Source organism: Bos indicus, chromosome 16, assembly GCF_029378745.1.
Source record: "Bos indicus isolate NIAB-ARS_2022 breed Sahiwal x Tharparkar chromosome 16, NIAB-ARS_B.indTharparkar_mat_pri_1.0, whole genome shotgun sequence".
Taxonomy (NCBI): Eukaryota; Metazoa; Chordata; class Mammalia; order Artiodactyla; family Bovidae; genus Bos; species Bos indicus.
This window is the reverse complement of record NC_091775.1, coordinates 42,106,005-42,124,764: the sequence shown is the minus strand read 5'-3', so window position 1 is coordinate 42,124,764 and position 18,760 is coordinate 42,106,005. Positions and strand designations below refer to the sequence as shown.

General features: G+C 44.1%; 1 protein-coding gene across 7 annotated transcripts in view; it reads left to right on the top strand.

The window, feature by feature from the left end:
• The window catches only part of VPS13D (vacuolar protein sorting 13 homolog D), a 273,597-nt gene that overhangs the window by 195,383 nt on the left and 59,454 nt on the right, over positions 1-18,760 (top strand). For all 7 annotated transcript variants that reach the window (XM_070768193.1, XM_070768192.1, XM_070768191.1 and 4 more), the window contains one exon: positions 16,500-16,632. In XM_070768193.1, the coding sequence (XP_070624294.1) occupies positions 16,500-16,632 (133 nt within the window). The remainder of the gene's footprint in view (positions 1-16,499; positions 16,633-18,760) is intronic.

Here is an 18,760-nt window from a genome sequence, read left to right as displayed (position 1 = left end):
CATGAGACACATTCCGTCTTTTGATGGAAGTTAACCACTCAACCCTGAATATTCATTGGAAGGACTGATGCTGAACCTCCAATACTTTGGCCACCTGATGCCAAACTCATTGGAAAAGACCCTGAGGCTGGGAAAGATTGAAGGCAAAAGGACAAGTGGATGGCAGAGGATGAAGTGGTTAGATATCATCACTGCCTCAATGGGCATGAGTTTGAGCAAACTCCAGGAGATAGTGAAGGACAAGAAGCCTGTCATGCTGCAGTCCCTGGGGTCACCAAGAGTCGACACGACTTAGTGACTGAGCAACAATAATTGGGGTGTTAGCACTGCAGAGCCAACTGCTGAGTATATTCTCATTTGACTCTTCTTTCTACAAATATTTCTTAGCTTTCACATGGCCTACTAACCCCATCTTGGGTGCCTGGGCTCTGAACCAGCACCGAAAGTTTTAAATGTAAAGAACTAATATTTGGTCATTTTGCATGAGCCCGGCACAGCGCTTGGTGCTTCATAGCATTTTAAGCTTTCTTCTCCATCCGCCTCTCCTTCAGTGGCTCACGTACCTTGGGGTCATCCTTGACTCAGCGCATCCTGTCAGCTATACTGCCCCTTCTGCCTGCTGCTTCCCTGTTGTTGATCTCAGCACACAGCACTGCCCCATCTACTGTGGTGGCTGCTGTGTCCTCCCTTCCTCCCGCCTTCTCACCACGGCTCTCAGTACTTCAGTACAGCAGACGGAACACAGATTGGGTCCTTCCTCCACTCAGCCTCTCCAGTGGCTTCCCATTTCACTCTGCAGAGAAGATGAAAGCCTGTGCCATGATTTATAAGGGACACGTGGTCGGCCTCCCCTGTACTTTTCTAACCTCGCGTTTCACCCGCTCATCACTTCCCACCCGACTCGACTGCATCGTGCTGACCTGCCTGCTGTTGCTGAGCCGTCCCCCAGAACTCCTGCCTCAAGGTCTCTGCACCAGCAGTTCTCAACCTGGAATGTTGTATAACCCCATGGTCTTCACCTACATTTTCTTTATCCAAATGCCACTTTGCCAGTGAGGCTCTTCCTGGCGCCCCTTCTCCATCTAAAATTGCATCCCCCTCTATCAACACCTCTTGTCCTCCCTCCCTGCTTAATTTTCCACTTACCATTGATTAGCGCTTTCATTTTGTATAGTTATAATGTTTATTGTCTATACAACTAGATTATAAATCCCAAGAGGGCCACAGATTTTGTCTGTTTTCTTCACTGCCACATCCCCAACCTTTAGAACAGTGCCTGGCACATAGTTGATGCAAAGTAAGTTTTTTGTAGGTAAGAGGGAAGAAATGAAAGGAGGAAGTGAACGGAGGGACCCTAGAAGTTAGATGTTATCTCAGCTTACAGATAGGGCACTGAGAAGCCAATAAATGAAGCCAAAATTGACCCAGACGTGTGACTCTAGAACATCTCTGGTTCCCTTTACATGTCTCAGCCTCACCTGTGACTGCTGTAAACGTAGCCTCTGAATTGCTTGCACAGGTGCAGCTATATGAACACGTTAAAGTGCCTTAAGGAGAATGGTTGGCCAGGATCCCTTAGTCTTATTATACCCTGGAATTCAATATAGAGAACAGATTAAAAACTTATCAGCAAAGTTTGAAACCAGGTGCCCCTCAACATAAGAAAAGTGATTAGCATGTAGAACTTAGAGAGATGAAAAAGAACACATTTTTGAAAACAGACTTTCAAGTCAAACCAATGAGCAGTCTTTCTGGTCATTTATTCCCAGAGTTCCTGTGGGTTCATTCCGGGCTCACGAGGGAAGCAGCACTTGTCTGTTCCCGAGTTACTCTGTTGTGTGTGCATCCATGCCCAGTGCCTGGCCCTGTCGTGCACCTTGGGGACACAGGTGGACCAGACGTTCACAGGACTGAATGTGCCTTCAGCAAACATCTCTCCCCTTTGAGTTTAAAGGGCTCCTTTCAGTGAATTCCTTGAATTAGTTTTCTCCCAATTTTATTTTCTCATCTTGTTCCATGACTTCAGGTGTTCACCTTAAGTCCACTTGGAGCTCTTCTTTTGCTAACATAGGAAGTTGGGGCACTTATCTGAAGATTGAGAAACATCCAAGGCAATGAAGCCCTGTTTTCCTGTCTGTCTGACCCTTTGGTAGACTTAACAGCAGTCCTTGAGGGTTAGGGTTAGAGATTCAAGATTCTCTCAGAGCCCCCCTTCCCATCCATCAGCAAGGCCACAGGCACCCTCTGAAAAAACACGGTAGGGGTTCTGTCCATTTCAGGGAGCTGTTTCTGTCTTGTTTCCCGCCTTGTGCCTCGAACTCCAGACAGTGTTTCTTTTCTTCCTTAGATGATGCCTCGTGGTTTTTACACCTGCAGTCCAGGAACACGCCTGGGCTCCCACTTACCTGGGAGAAACACTGAGGAAACTCAGTAACTGTGACTAGACATGCTCCCTTATGTTTCCAGTTATGCCCAGACTTACGGGTATTGAGGGGCGCCGTTATGTGTTTTGACCCCTGTTTGGTATTATTTTCTATAGATACATGCCTTTACAACCTTCATTTAATAGAGAAAGAGGCAGTAGCTCCATATCTGTAAGAGATATGGCCACAAAGGGAAGAAAATGGGTGAATAATAACTTGAAGGGAAAGCTAAAGGAAGGTATTTATAAGATGGAGCAGATTCAATTGTATTTGTCATTCTGAGAAGAGGCCAGAAAAGACTGAAGGTAGGACAGAGAATTGGCTGAGCAATATCCAGGACAGGGTCTTCTAGAAGCACAGAGGAAGAGTCTAGATTTAGGAAATAGTCAGCTCGCGTACTCAGTTTAAGTTTAAGGTGGCAGGATGGTGGGGGCCGGGGGAGGAAGAGATTTTATTTTTTCCTGTCTTAGTGAAGTAGAACATTTCTGTTAAGTGGGACTGGGGTGAGGCCTGATGAGTTGAAAAGAAACAGAAAGCATGTCTCTATTTTGCTCCAGTAGTGTTCCAGGGTGCTGTCTGAGTGGTATAACACAAAGATGACCAAACCTTCTTGGCTCCCTGTCTTTGGAGCATCACTCCAAGCCTTTCAGCATTGATGCTGCAGCCGTGTAGCCTTGTGAGAAAAACAGATACAGCATGTTTACCTGACAGTTCAGATACTCATAAAACAAAGCTACAAAAGAGTACGGGAGTGGTAACCCTGAAGGTTTGTATGCAAGGAGAGGCCACACAATGGCATCCGTGGCGGCTGACCTGGAGTTGAAAACTCAGTCTTGGAGCCATTCCTGCAGAGTAGGGGAACGATTAGAGAAGTAACTGATGTGGATATGTCCCATGGTTAACTTTCTGCCACCTTCCCACTAGATATTTCCATGTTGAGTAACAGAGGTCTTACTTCCTAAATGCAAACCAGTGCCTTCCATCTGTTATTTTCTGCTCAAGTGAATAGCAGCTACTTGCAACACATTATTGATTATTGAGGAATTTATTGAAGTTTAAGACTTGATTATCTTTTGAATTTAATTTTAATTTCATAAGCTGTGTCCTTAAACATTTTGAGAGTCAAGCCTCTAAACCAGCACCCTCTGACTGAAATTTGTGAGCTTCACTTGTAATTAAACTGTTCTAGTAGTCACATTAAAAAAGCAAAAGAAACAGATGAAGCTATTTTTAATATTTTTACTCAGCCCATTATATCCAAAATATTATCATTTCAGTTTGTAATATGCTTAGTTGTTCAGTCATGTTCTACTCTTTGCAACCCCATGGACTGTAGCCCACCAGGCTCCTCTGTCTGTGGGATTTTCCAGGCAAGAATACTGGAGTGGCTTGCCATTTCCTCCTCCAGGGGATCTTTATTTCACCTATCTCTTTGGAAGATATTTTCACTGAATTTAGGATTCAGGATTGGCAAGTTTCTTTCAGCCTCTGAATAGTATCATTCCATGATGCACCATCATTTCTGTTGAAACAGCTGCCAGTATTACTGCTGCTCTTTTGAAGGTGATATATCTTTTATCCTGTGACTCTTTGTCTTTAGTTTTTAATGATGATTGCCTAGATATGGTTTTCCTGCCTGGGATTTGTAGAACAGATTGAATTTGTAGAGATGTTGGGAAATTATTGCATCACTTCAGGTAGCAACTTCTGCTCCTTTCTCACTCTGTCCTTCTGTGACTTCAGTTAAATGGAAGTTGGACTTTTAAAACCATATCCCACATGCATCTTATGCTCCCATTTTTCTTCGTGCTTTGATCTGGCTATTTTCTGCTGACTTATTTTCTAGCTCACTAATCTCTTTTGGTCCTCTGTCTACTTTCCTGGTTTCATTCATCTATTAACATCATAATTTGAGTTCCCTGGTAAAATTCTCCATCTTTCTATGAATTTTTTGAAGATTACTATCATTCTATTTTAAACTTAAGCTGTTAAACTATTTTAAAGTTATTAGTGTGTCTAATAACTCTAATACCCAGATTACTACTGAGTGATCTTGTCTGGGATTTTTTTCTTAGTTTTCAGTCATTTTGTTTGACTTCCATATCTGGTAATTTTTATTGAATGCTGGGTGTCATGTCAGAAAAGTTTTAGAGGCTCTGTCTGATGTTATTTTTCTCCAAAGAGGGTTTATATTTCGTCTTCCTTCTACTTTCAAGTGCCCAGTGCTTTGATTTTCCAGCTTGTGTACCTCCCTGCGGAACTTACGTTCTGAGTTTTTCATTTGCAGTGAGGGGTATATAACAGCAAGAATTTTCCAGTGGGACTTATATTTCAACACAGATCAGAGCCTGATGCCCCAGAGTAGAAGGGTGGGGGAGGATGGACAGTGGAAGGGAATGTGTGTTGGGGGGTAGAGACCCTATCAGCTGTAACTCCTGAAATGATAACAAACCCTTAAGGAAGCTTAGTCCTCAAGAGTAAGTTCTGTTTAGGCAAGAAAATGGGTGAAACTTCCTTTACAAACAAGGGTTAATTAGCTCTCTTCCATGTTGAAAGTACAGTGAACCAGAGCCTCTATTTTTCTATCTTTCTCGTAATTGAAGGTTTTCTTTTAAAAGCAACACAAGACATTAGAGTAGGCCCATTAAGTCACCTTTGAAAGGGCAGCTTTCGGGTTAAGTGGATTGTGTTTTCTTCCTCATTCCAGGACTTGTTTTTTAGACTTGAAATCTGTTAACCTGGGAATGCCTCATTCAGCGGGCTTTAAAAACACCAGATCTGCAGGAAGTAGATGGGTGTGAATGCTGAGTGTCCTCTCCCGGGTCGTTTTTTGTGTATGGGATTGAAGGATAGTAAAGTTAGGAATGCCTCCTAAAAGGCCACTGAGGAATCCAAGGGACATCCCAGGCAAATACCAGAGGTTTCTGAGGAACCAGACTGCAGTTTTTAAATTTTAGTCCTTCTGAAGGGTGGGAATCTTTGCTTCTTTTGTAAAAAGAACCTTATTGTGGACTTTCATTTGAGCCTGGGATCAAGCCAAGTCTCAGGAAAAGTGAGCTAGGACTGAAGTACCTTGGAGCTGAGCTGCTTGCATCCACCTCCTCCCCTCCCAGAGGCTCACCTCCCCATGTTCTCCTAGATGCTGACGCCTGGTTCTTCATCCGTGGTCTTCTCTCGCATCCATCGCACTTGAGGTTGAAAGACCTCCCTGACGAATGAAGAGTCAGCCTCTGTTATCTCTGGCTCCATCCCCCCACCACTCCCATATAGTGTAGTTAATTGGAAGAATAAGTACCTTGGTGTCCACTGTGAATGCTGGGTTAGGTCGGGGAACATGGGCCTGGAGAGGAGCCAAGCAAAGATGGAGAGGCATGAAGCCCGAGCTGGATGGACCCTTCTTAATAGAGCATGGCTGGGCTTTGCTGCTTCTCTCCCCATGGCCCCCTTTGCCTTTGCACCCCTATCATCCACCTCCACATGTCAGTTACTGATAAACAAAACCATCCTTGCCTGAGCGATAACCTTTCTGCGGTTAGATCTGCTTGACCAGACCAGCTCTGATGGAGCAAATCTGTTCGATTTAGCACTCCACCTTCAGTACATCCTTCTTTGAGCAGATGGGTGGAAGAGCAGGCCTCTCCAGAAGTCAGGAAATCTTGCAGTCAGTGGTCCCAGTCCCCATCCCAGCTTGGCTTCTGTCTTTCCTCAAAGCTGTAAATGGTGCACAAGCAGTGTGACCTTGGTGTAATGTGATCCACACAGTGGACATCCACTGAACCTCCTCTTTATCTGGGGCTTGTTTCAGATGTTTGAGTGAGAGCGTTGGGGAAATGAGGGGCTGGGCAAAGTGTGGGTGATGGAAAAGGATGGGGTATCAGAGTTGGGGTTTGATCACGAAAGGGGAGTGGAGCCTGACCCTCTTGCACATCCAGGGATTTACATGTCATTTTTGGGAAACTTTTACACTTCCTTCCTTTGTCACCAGCACTGCTTGGAAAAGAAAAGATACCTATCTGGTGTGTATAAGATTTTCCCTAGTGATCAGGGAGAAATTTCCCATGGAGAAAATAACAGAAATCAGAGTTGGGTTTTCTCCATAGATCATCAAGTTTCAAATATATGTGGATACCTAGTAGAGAAGGCAGTGGCACCCCACTCCAGCACTCTTGCCTGGAAAATCCCATGGACAGAAGAGTCTGGTGGGCCGCAGTCCATGGGGTTGCTAAGAGTCGGACACGACTGAGCGACTTCACTTTGACTTTTCACTTTCATACATTGGAGAAGGAAATGGCAACCCACTCCAGTGTTCTTGCCTGGAGAATCCCAGGGTCGGGGGAGTCTGGTGGGCTGCCGTCTTTTGGGTCGCACAGAGTCAGACATGACTGAAGCGACTTAGCAGCACCAGCGGCTTCTCAGGCTATTGTTGGAGGTGATCATGGTCTTTCCAGTTTCTTTCTTTTTTTACTTCCACTTTTATTGAAATATAATTGACATGCAGCCCTATGTAAGTTTAAGGTATACAACGTAATGATTTCACTTTTTCACTTAAGTATTACATACATCATGAAGTGATTACCTGGTAAATTTAGTGCACATCTCTTATCTCATATAGATACAAAATAAAAGAAATAAAAAATATTTTTTCCTTGTGATGAAAGCTCTTGAGATTTACTTTCTCAGTAACTTTCGTATTTCTTGGCTGCAGTCACTGTCTGCAATGATTTTGGAACCTAAGAAGAGAAAATCCGTCACTGCTTCCACTTTTTCCCTTCTATTTGCCATGAAGTGATGGGACCGGATGCCATGATCATATTTTTTTGAATGTTGAGTTTTAAGCCAAACTTTTCACTGTGCTCTTACCTCATCAAGAGGCTCTTTAGTTCCTCTTCACTTTCTGCCATTAGAGTGGTGTTATCTGCATATCTGACGTTGTGGATATTACTCCCAGCAGTCTTGATTCCAGCCTGTGATTCATCCAGCCTGGCATTTTGCATGATGTACTCTGCATATAAGTTAAATAAAAGGGTGATAATATACAGCTTTGTTTTACTCTTCTCCCAATTTTGAACCAGTCAGTTGTCTGGTATTCCCATCTCTTTTAAGAGTTTTCTACAGTTTGTTGTGTTCCATACAAAGGCTTTCATGTAGTCAGTGAAGCAGAAGTAGATGTTTTTCTAGAATTCTCTTGCTTTCTCTATGATCCAGTGAATGTCAGCAATTTGATCTCTGGTTCATATATATATTCTCCAGCAGTATTAAATATATTAATCCTGTTACATCTCTGTTACTTACATATCTTTATAATTGAAACTTTGTACTTTTTGACCACCTTTGTCTAGTTCCTTCTCTCCTTCCTCTCTGCTTCTGGTAAACACACGTCTAATCTCTTCTCCCACAGATTTGCTTGTTTTTTGTTGTTGTTGAAGTATAATTGACTCACAGTTCCTGGTATACAACATAGGGACTTGATATTTCTGTATATTTCAAAATGATCACATTCAAGTCTAGTTATCATCTGTCACCATTCAAAGATACTACATTATCGCCAACTGTATCCCCCAAGCTGTACATTTTATTCCTGTGACTCATTTTTTTTTGTAACTGGAAGCTTGTACCTCTGAATTACCATATCCTATTGCACTCATTCCCCCATCCAGGGTCTTTCCAGTTTCCTCTGTACAACTGGATAATAATAGAGTCCGATTCATGGGGTTATTATGAGGATTAAACCAATAAATGATTTCATAGATGTCAAACCTTTAGAACAGTGCCTGATATCCAGTTAACATTGCTGGCCAGTGTTTACATTTCTAAAAGTTACACTATGCTTTTTAGCAGTTGGAAGCTCTCCTTTGCGTATTCTGCTCATTCTCATTTAAAACTTCATTTATTTGAAGAAACCAGTTGGGGACTGATTTCTTTCTTAAAAAAAAAAAATCTCAATATGTTTCAAACCCCTGAAACACACCTGACTTTTTCAGTGAGAAGCTCAGCTTTTACTGGTGCCTAGCATCTGGTATTGTCCTCAATGATGTCATCCAACTCCTTTCTTCCCAAGCTTTTGGCTTTAAAGAGAATATATCTATTCATTTGAAATACAAAGTACTTTACAAGAATGAAGTCCTTGTAACTGGGAATGAGATAAGCTCTAGCTTCTTTTCTATTATGAAATGTTCTGTTTCTAACTTTATGCATTTTGAGGTTTTAGTCTATTTATAATTGACTTCTTGATGCTTTCCATTGTTCCATAACGGGTATAAGGTGACTTCTATATCACAGGATGAGACATGCAGGGTTCAGCTGGGGAGGAAGGGGGAGTGGAGTGTGCATTAGAAGAAAGAATTGGATTTGCATTAATAATCCTTGCCATTTACACATTGATTTGTGTTTCTTCCCCACCCCCCACCATGTACTTTGAAAACTAAGGTATCTTTGGATTAACCCAGCAACCATGTGGGCAGTGTCCTCCCTGTTTTATTGATGAAGACACTGATCCATAAAGAGTGTGTGTTTTGCTCACACTCACCCAGCTGACACTAGTGACAGAGTTGGGATCCTTGCTACCCAAAACCTGTGTGCTTTCCTGGTGTTGAAATAATTTATCTGCCAAGTCAGCTATTATGGAGTGCCCACCTTGGAGAGATTTTTTTCCCCTATGTCACAATCTCTCTCTTGGTTCAGTACTGAGGTGTGGGCCATTTGCACGGATTAAAAACTTTGTCGGCGTGGCAGATGGAGACCTCATGGCCCATTCCAAGGCGTATTCCCCTTGACTAGCACTAACTGTAGGGAAACCCAGCCCTGGCTTCCCTCCATGTGTACTTCAAGCGATTTTCAGCAGTAGATGAACTGATGCCTGGCTCCTCGGTACAGTCCTCCACCCCTTCTCGGAGGAAGCCTGTGACAAGGCCTGGCTGATGGAGGGCTAAAGCTGTGATGCCATCCCACCCACAGCTGGGTTTAGAGATTCATCCTGCCGATATGATTGATGTAGGAAAAACCAGGGAAAGTTGGACTTGACAGACATAACACTTGTCTGTTATTGAAAATCAGTTTTCCTGATGCTACCTGTGGTATTCTTATTTCTCTGCTTTTAGCCTTGTAATAAACTCTCCTGATCCTTTGTAAAGAAAAAGCAAAATCCTATTATGTGAGAGTGCTCCGATCCACTCCGAGCATCTAGATTAATCTGAAACAACCTCTGAGTTCACAACTGGGTCAGAGTTGCGGAAGAGCCGGAAAAGACTTGCCAGTTCAGCAGCAGCAGGCGTGTGTCTCGGGCCAGTTAAGAACCAGGACAGTCTTGAGGTCTGACTTTGTTGCTTATGTTTAGGCCTTGTGTGCTGAGATAATTCTGGGTGGCTTTGGATAACTCTGTTTCTTAACTGAAAAGGAGTATCTGTTGCCTGATAAGTGCTTACCCATGAAATAGCAACATGGTGTATGTCTTAGGGTAGGAGGGCCTTTAGATCTCCAGAGCTCGCGCCCGTCTCCCCATCCCCCCCGCCCCCAAAACCCAAGGTCATTGGCTTAAGCATGTTAACTGGAGTAGCATGCCAGCCCCAACTTTAAAATGTCTTTCTTATTCAGGGTCTCTTTTCTGGATTCTTTCCCCTTTCTCTTTTTGCCTTAAGGGCTACACATAATCATAACCCAGTAGAACTGAAAGTAGACAAAGCCGCCCCACTTTTAGTAGGTAGAGATCTGGGGTCCAGAAATACCTCTTTCTTGCCAAACCTCAGCTTCGCTGATGCCTTTTTTTTTTTTTTTTTAATGCCAGTCCCCAGTCCCAGCCCACCCTCTCCACTATTTGGCCAAGTGAGGGCTGGCTCTTACCCTGTGTCAGTGACAGACACCTAATGCTTGTTGGATCACTTTCTCCTTTACTTCTGCCCCATTCACAAGTCTCACAAAAGGGTTTTTCAATGTCAAGGAAAAACTCAGGCCAAGAATCGTTTTTAACTGTGGATATTTTAACAATATGAGTGAAGTATGTGAAGACCTTAGTTTTGAAGTGACTTACAATCTTACATGACTTGAAGGTGGTTTTCCTGCTAGTATTCTGGCAGAGTCAAAAATGACTCTGAAGTTTAAGCCTCCAGATTGCTTGTAAGAAACTTGTAAAAAGTGATGACCTCCTGTGTGCCAGACTCCGTGCCAAACACTTTGCATTATCTCCTTAACCCTTCAAAGTAACCCTTTAGACTAGCTTTTTGCAGAACCAAGCTGAGGTTCCAGAAAGCCTTGCACCAACATGTATGTTTAGTAAGTGGCAGAGTAAGAACTTGACTTGTTCGCCTCTGCCTTGAGACCATGTCATGGCAGCCTTCCTCCAGGCATGATATACTGGGCTCTAGATTTCCACGGTCCAGCCTAACTTGTGGCAGGCAATGCTGATCAGAGTTGGAGCTGGGATGGTGGCTGAGACCTGTGGTTGTACAACCTGATGCTGAAAGAAGGCCCAACCCTCACTCACACACAGACTCCTGTCACTTCTCTCCCCTTTCCTATTATACGTGGTCACATTGGCCCTGGTGACAAGAAAGATGTTGTTACCAGCAATTACTCAGTGGAGCAAGGATACTGAAGAGGAAATTTCCATTAGGTAAATAACTGTGAAAGAAAAACCCCGGAGCAGGGGGAGAAATTCAAGCCCCGGCTCCTGTTACACTGGCCAAATATCCTTGGCATCCCCTGCTTGCTGAGCCTCCTGAAAGGGACAGGAACGCTGATAGGACGAAACAGAGGGACACAGTGTGAATTTGTTCTCTTGCATCATTCCAGCATCTACTTGAATTTCAGTTTTATAAAATCAACTTTTCTGAGCCCAGCCCCAAATGCAGGCTAATTTGTTGTGGCTCCATTGCTGGAGACAGTGGGGTTATTTTTGAAAGGTGGGATATTGACGTGCCGTGTGTGTGTGTCAGCTACTCTATAGAACTGGCATCTTGAAGTGCTTCTGAGATTTTTACCCGCCCTGGTGAAAATATGGCTGTGTAGAAATTAGTGGTTTGGGGCTTGTCAGAATTCACAGATGTGGCTTGTGCTGGAGCATCCTTCAGTGAAAGATGGGGGGAATCATTGTCGTCTTCGCAAGGGTCATAGCAGCTTTTCTCAAGGACATCCTATTCGTTCGGAATCTTTGATTTTAGCTAGGACAATATCCTGGTAGCTCAACTGGTAAAGAATCCACCTGCAACATAGGAGACCTGGATTCGATCCCTGGGTTGGGAAGATCCCCTGGAGGAGGGTATGGCAACCCACTCGAGAATTCTTGCCTGGAGAATTCCCATGGACAGAGGAGCCTGGCAAGGCTAAAGTCCACGGGGTCATAAAGAGTCAGGTATGACTGAACGACTAAGCACAGCACAGCAGAGCAACAGAACAGTATTCGCATGTAGCCTTAAGTTTTTTGTGGACTTCAAATTGCTACCAAATGAGCTATATTGGCCTGTTGTTGTTCAGTCACTAAGTCTTATCTGACTCCTTTGCAACCCCATGGACTGTAGCCTTCCAGGCTCCTCTGTCCATGAGATTTTCTAGGCTGGAAAGAATACTGGAGTGGTTACCATTTCCTTCTCCAGGGGATCTTCCCAACCTAGGGATTGAACCCACTTCTCCTGCATTGCAGGCAGATTCTTTACCTCTGAGTCCTTGCAAATGCCCCTTCTGGTGTTGAGGTGTAGTTTATACTGGATGGAGTTAAAGTGCGAGCACAGTCTCATTTAATCCTTACGACAGCCCTGTAGAATCTGATTATACCCATTTTGCATAGGAAGAAATTGAAGTTCAGATAACTCAGTACTGTTTTTATTGAGTGTTCCATGTATTAGGCTCTGTGCTAAGTGCTTTACATGTTTTATCTAATCCTTGCTGTATCCTCGTAGATGGCTATTCTCATTCCCATTTGAAGATGAGGAGACAGAGAGGCTCACAGAGGTGAAGTTACTCATCCATGGTCTCACAGCTATTAAATGTCACAGAATTCAAACTCAGGTGTGAATGTCCTGTCTTTATGCCATATACCTGCCTCCTTGGAGTTTTCCTTTGTCCGAGTATCTGCCACCAAGACTTCATTTCCATTTGAAGCATCATCAATGAAAAAGTTTCAACGTGAATTCAATTTTCAATGTGTCTGGCTTTTCTTTTTAAAATGTGGAGGCAGAGCTGGGGCGGGCAGTGAAAGATTTCCTATACCAGTCACTCCTACGTTATGTTGTAGCTCTCATGGGCATCTCTGCTCTGTTTGAATGGTCATTTTCAAAGTCAAGGACATGGATGAAACAGTACTTCCCAGCCTCAGAAAAGACCAGTTCCAGAGGGCACCCATAAAGAGTGCCCACTGCAATTACCTCCCTCTCCAGCCCATGTGTCCTCACCCTGTCTTTTAGGGAGAAATGAGATATAGGGTGTGATTTACTTTCCCACCGAGGTGGGGAATGAGAGATGGAATTAAGGGTGACTCAGTGCTCCCACAGTGGGAGAAGGCCGCAAGCTTTGTGGTGCCGTGGATTCGACTCTCAGAAGACCAGTGGACTGGCCCAAAGCCCAGCCTTTGATCTTTCATCTGGCTGGCTTCAGTTTAGTTCCTATAAATGTTTCTCCCTGCAAAATCTTATTAAGCTCTCATCAGTATGGGTTTGGTCAGATCATGGATTCCTACAATGGCACAAGTTTTCTGAGTTCTCAACATCATATTTCTAGGGGTGAAGACTTTGGTAGTCATTTCCTGTTAATAAAATCTCTTTGTATCCTTTCTGTCCATTCACAAGTGACAAAGGACAAGCCCAGCTGGCCTGCACAGTGGTTTTTTAATAGAGAGATGGACATTCAGATGGAAGCCCTGGAGTGTGCAGAGTATAGGCACCTTTCCACGGCAGTGGTAAGGCTCCTGAGAAGCACAGGGAAGAATCCAACATTTAGAGGGAGGAAGGGATCTCTTAGGTCATCTTGTCCCACCCTTCTGGGGTCAATGTGGTGTTTCTGTACAGAGAACACCCCAGGCCAGTTGGTGCTAGGGTTGCCAAGGCTGCTGCAACAGAATCAATTGGCAGTTAAGCTTTGACATAGCCTCCCTCATAAATCTTGGCTATTATACTTGTTTTATTGGAGGATGGGGGACAGTTAAGGGAAAGGGGTTGGTATTGGGCTATTTGCCTAGATTATTACCCCACATTCTCTTAGGGGGGAAAGTATTATGGGGTTTTTAACTTCTAAGTCAGCTGCCAGAAATATGTAGACAGGACCTTAACTTACTATCTCTTCCAGGAAGATCTCTCTTTTTAGGAAAGTCAGAGTTGAACCATTCTTTCCTTCTTCTGTGACATCAGGGAGAGACATTTTTGTCCAGACCCTGAGTGAAGACCACTGGCAACCTCTGTAATTCCAGAAGATAGCAAGAATGCGCTCCAAAACAAGGGTCACATTTCTCTCTCCTCTCTCAATTCCCAAGTGCAAAGAGTTTTTGTTCCAGGTTCTTGTTGCTGGCCGTGTCACGTGTGGAATTGTTGTCTTCCTAATGAGACTGTCACTTTTGAGAGTAGGTCCAAGGCCGCTATTCGCTTGCCTCCTTAGCAGGACCTAAATCTGTGCTGGGCCCAGAGTAAGTGCTTAATAAAGACATCCTAACTTGGATCATAGATCACAGACTGTCAGAGCTGGAAAGGATTTTGGAAACCACCAAGTCCAACACTCTAATTTTATAGATGGTACCACTCCAAAAATTCACTTTGGAGGCTGGTGTTTATCTGCTGGGAAGAGAGTTTCGGTTTTTTCCTTTCAATGTTAAATTCTCGCGCAAGTGACCATCATTCTAAATGTTTGAAAGGCTTTCTTTAGACAGTGTGGGATGTTCCTCCTTGGACTAGTAGCTGACTAATAATAACCTGATAACAGTAAGAGTGCTGACCAGATTCCATACCCTGAGCAACTGTCACTGATCCTGTCAGCCACAGGACAGCATCAGGACTATCTCCCTCCTACAGATCCTGGGAGGGAGGCACAGCGGTCAGGCCCCTGGCTCAGGGTCACGTGGCTACCAGAATGGTTGAGACTAGAATCTGGTTTGGCCAGACCCCCGAGCTTATGGCTCACAGTGGTTCTAAGTGGGGTCGCTGGAGAAAATCCCCACTTAATAAGAAATCCCACAGTGTCTCTGTCCTAAAGGAAAGTGTAAAATTACTTTTCATTAACTTCAGCTCTCTAATTAGACAGGGAGTGACAGGGAAGGTGAGGCAGAAATCAGTCATGACAGAGGTTGCATCTCTGGAAAAGTCCATGAGGTCATAAAAGCTTTTGGTCAAGAGTGCAAGGAGTTCATCCATACCGTTTCTCCATTCCATACATGAACCTGTTTGCAGGGGATGAATGGAGACATAGATGTAGAGAACGGGCTTGTGGACACAGTGTGGAAGGGAGAGAATGGACAAATGGAGAAGGTAGTATCAACATGTATGCGCTGTCTTGTGTGAAATGGGTAGTTGGTGAGAGGTTGCTCTGTAACACGGGGAGCCCAGCCTGGTGCGCTCGTGATGACCTGGAGGGGTAGGACGTTGGGAGAGGAGGGGGGCGATATATGTATAATTCTGGCTGATTCATGTTGTGGTACTGCAGAAACAAACACAACATTGTAAAAATTCAAAAACAAAAGAGTACAAGGAGAAAGAGCAGTCAGATCTTGCTCCAGGAACCATTGCTTTACGTGGAATCGCTGCTTCTTCCTCTGGTCTCTCCTGTGCCCAGAACTCACCTTCCCTCATTTCTCAGTGTCAGAAGCCTCAGGATTGATGGCTTCCAGGGCAGATCTGTGTGCCCCACCTCGCCAAACCAGAATGCAGTGGCCTTGTGGTGGCCAGGAGGCCAGTGTACTGCGTCCTCATGTCAGGCTGTTTGCCTCGAGCCTTTCCTCTGAGCTTTATATCTAAATAACATTCCTGTGAGTTTTCTAAAAGGTTAGTCCTGGGTCATTGGCACTTAAACCACTTGTTTTGGTAGATCCTTCCCGTGAAGCTTCATTATATATTTGATATCCTTCCTTTTTTATGCCTGAATGATGAGGATAAGTACCCTGTGGTTTATTAACTGTCACTTTAAACCTTTTCAGATTGTCTTGTGACAAAACAGAGTTTTATGTCCTTTTTATCCAGCTTTGATGGGTGAGACAGTTCTCTGGGTAAAGTATGCCAGGATAAATAAAATCTCACTCTGATTTGTGGGGAAGGATTTTGCATTTGAAATCATGAGTTCAAGTCTGCCACTTCATAAGAAAGGTGATCTACCCCTGTTCACCTTTCCCTAGACTTTGTTTTCCTCTTGACAGATGGGACTGGGCATTCAGTAATTGTGGAATAAGTGGAAAAAAAGGCATTACTTTGGGGCAGTTGATCTCTCTTAAAATGTGGATGTCAAATCCTCAAGCAACAATTTGCCAGATTTTTATTTTGAATCCCACTGATCCTTAGAGCAAACAGCCTCTATCCTTATCAGTGGAGTTGTCGTTGTTTAGTCGCTAAGTCGTATCCAACTCTTTTGTGACCCCATGGAGTGTAGCCTGCCAGGCTCCTCTGTCCATGGGATTTCCCAGGCAAGAATACCAGAGTGGGTTGCCATTTCCTTCTCCAGGGGATCTTCCCGACCCAGGGATCAAACCCGTCTCCTGCATTGCAGGCAGATTCTTCACTACTGAGCCACCAGGGAAGCCATCCACACCATTATGGAATCCCAAAGTTCCCCTCTCCTCCCCCAGGCCATTTTGTTACACCTTTAGTCTTTCTGTAAGTTTGCAATAGGATTGTGAAAAGTAAATATGATTATGGAAGTTTAGTAGTTATTTAAAAACCTTATGCCCACCAGTGTACAATTCGTTATATGTCCAGTGCTTGAAAAATATTCTTCTGGGACACACACTACATGTAATTAAGCAATTAATCTCTCTCTCTCTCTGTCATTCAGTATTTACTGAATCCCAGTTAGGAACAAGGGAAGGTATTTTATTTAAAATAATAAAAACAGTTAAAAAAAAAAAAAAGAGTGCTGAGGCTTTAAAACTTCTTTCCTTCTGTTTTGTATTCATTCCAGTTTGCGGGGACATTATCAGATGGCTTAGGGAAGACGATGGATAATCGCCACCAGTCGGAGCGGGAGTACATCAGATACCATGCGGCCACGAGTGGCGAACACCTTGTAGCTGGCATCCACGGCCTGGCTCATGGTGAGTCATGTGATATCAGGCTGTAGACAGGGGGCTCTTCTGCCTCAGCTCCCTGGAGGTGCCTTTTGCTTATCCAATTGCAAGAAGAAATGATGGCTTGGTATCTGAGTGTGCCTGAATGCTTCCAGGCTCTCTGGTTCTGTCCTCCTTGGGTCAAAATGTTACAGCCTGTGAGAACTCTTCATTCATTTTCAAAATGTTGTACACATTGCAGTTCCTTCTTGTTCTCTGGCTTCTGTCTCCCAAGTGTCCTAGGATGTAAGTGTCCAAACCCCTTTTTAGAACACAGGACTACTGCTTCAAGACTTGCCTTCTGCTCACTGATTATTCCTTCCAGAGGTAGTGAAATGTGAATTGGCTGCCAGGTTTGTGGCCCAGATGTTTTTGAGTCATAAATGCACATTCATAGGGATTGTAGATTTATGTGCCCAAGAGATGTGGAACACAGCATGAATGTCTCTGAACTTGCTTATGGTTCTGATTTTTAACGTTTCAGTCTGACTCATCTGTTGCGTCAGTACCTTCTCTGCATGACGTTGAAGGACCCTAGGCAAGTAGACCCAGCCAGCTCTTCCCACCACTGTCCGCAGCCACACTGTATTTCAGCAACCCAGACTTATATCCTGCTCTCCAGACATGCCCCCGAGTCCTTGCTCACTCATGTTTCTTCTGCCCTCCCCTCCCCAGCCGCACTTCCTTGCCCATCAAAATCGTTCTTTACCTGCAAGTCCCCACTCAGATGAGGTTTGCGCAGCTCCACTGTCCCCAGTTAGAATCAGTGTTGATTAGAGCAGACCTGGCAGTCTGAGTTGTGTGTGTAGCCAGCTGTGTGTGTCTTGCTTCCCTGATAGGCTTTGAGGGCAAGGAGAGGATAAAGACCCTCTCGTGGTCACCTTTATACCTGCAGTGCCTCACACGGCACCTGGTGTACAGCTCGTGCTTAGTGATGGTTGTCGGTTGAACTGCTTGTACCAGATTCTTAGGAATAGTCTGAAGCTCTCAGTAACAATTGGAGGAAAAACAAGGAATATACCTAGTAAAAAATCATATTTTTCTTCGTTTTTGTTTATCAAGTTTCCTAATGATAAGGTTTGGATCAAAATGCCTCTGCCCAGCTGGAAAGCAAGCAGCCCCCAAGGAGACATCAAGCTAGCAGTGAACTTTGGCTGAAATTGATCTGTTTATGGACTTTAAAAGTTGATTGTTGGGCAATCTTTTGGGGTTAAAGATTTAATCATTGTTTCTAGTCACTGTAATGATAGTGCACCAGACAATTTTAAGACTTTATTTTTTTAATGAATATAAAGTGCTTTGCTATGTGTACTTGTCTTTATCTATCCAGCATCCTTGAGATGCAGAGAGAAACCATGCCTGTCCTCACTGTTTAGATGGGTGTTCCAGTGTGCTGAGAAAATGAGTGAGTGGTTCACAGTAGCAAAATCCCTCCAAGCCAGGGATCCTTCAGATAATATGTGCAACACCTCCAGAAGCCATTCGGGCCAGTCTGAGACCAAGAACCAGTGGCCTCATCCAAGGGGGACCCATTAAGCTCTGGGATGTATGAAAGCAGTAGAGTGAGATCCTTCCTTCTGATGAAAAAACAAAACAAAAAACAACCCTTAAACGATAACAAGAACCAGAATCAAAGCCATCTCCTTGGTTTTTAAACCAGGTTTTTAAACTGAGAGTCAGGCTCAGTTCCCCCTGTCGGCCCCACTCAACCCAGGTTCAGTCATGTTCTGACTCTGCCATGAGCTTTGTTCCAAACTTTGGGAAAGGCCTGTTGCCTCACTGGAGCAAGTGGACCCAGAATCCAGAAGAAATGCCGTGAATTGTTAGTATATTCTCACCCAAGGAACTTCCTATACCAATTTGTCTCACTAGAGCTGAAGAGTCTAGAGAGAGTGTCCTCATACCCCCTCCATCAAAGGGTAAACATCTGTGAGTGTCCCTGGCACAAATCCTGGAGACGATTCTTCCTAGCAATGCCTGCGTCCTCTCCAGCCTCTGCCAACTTCTGGCCACTTGGGAGGCTCTTTAAGGTCACTGCCATCACCTTTCAAAATGTTTGGAATGTCTTTTTGACCTCGGTCAATCTTTTGAACTGATGGCATCTAGGGTTCCAGCT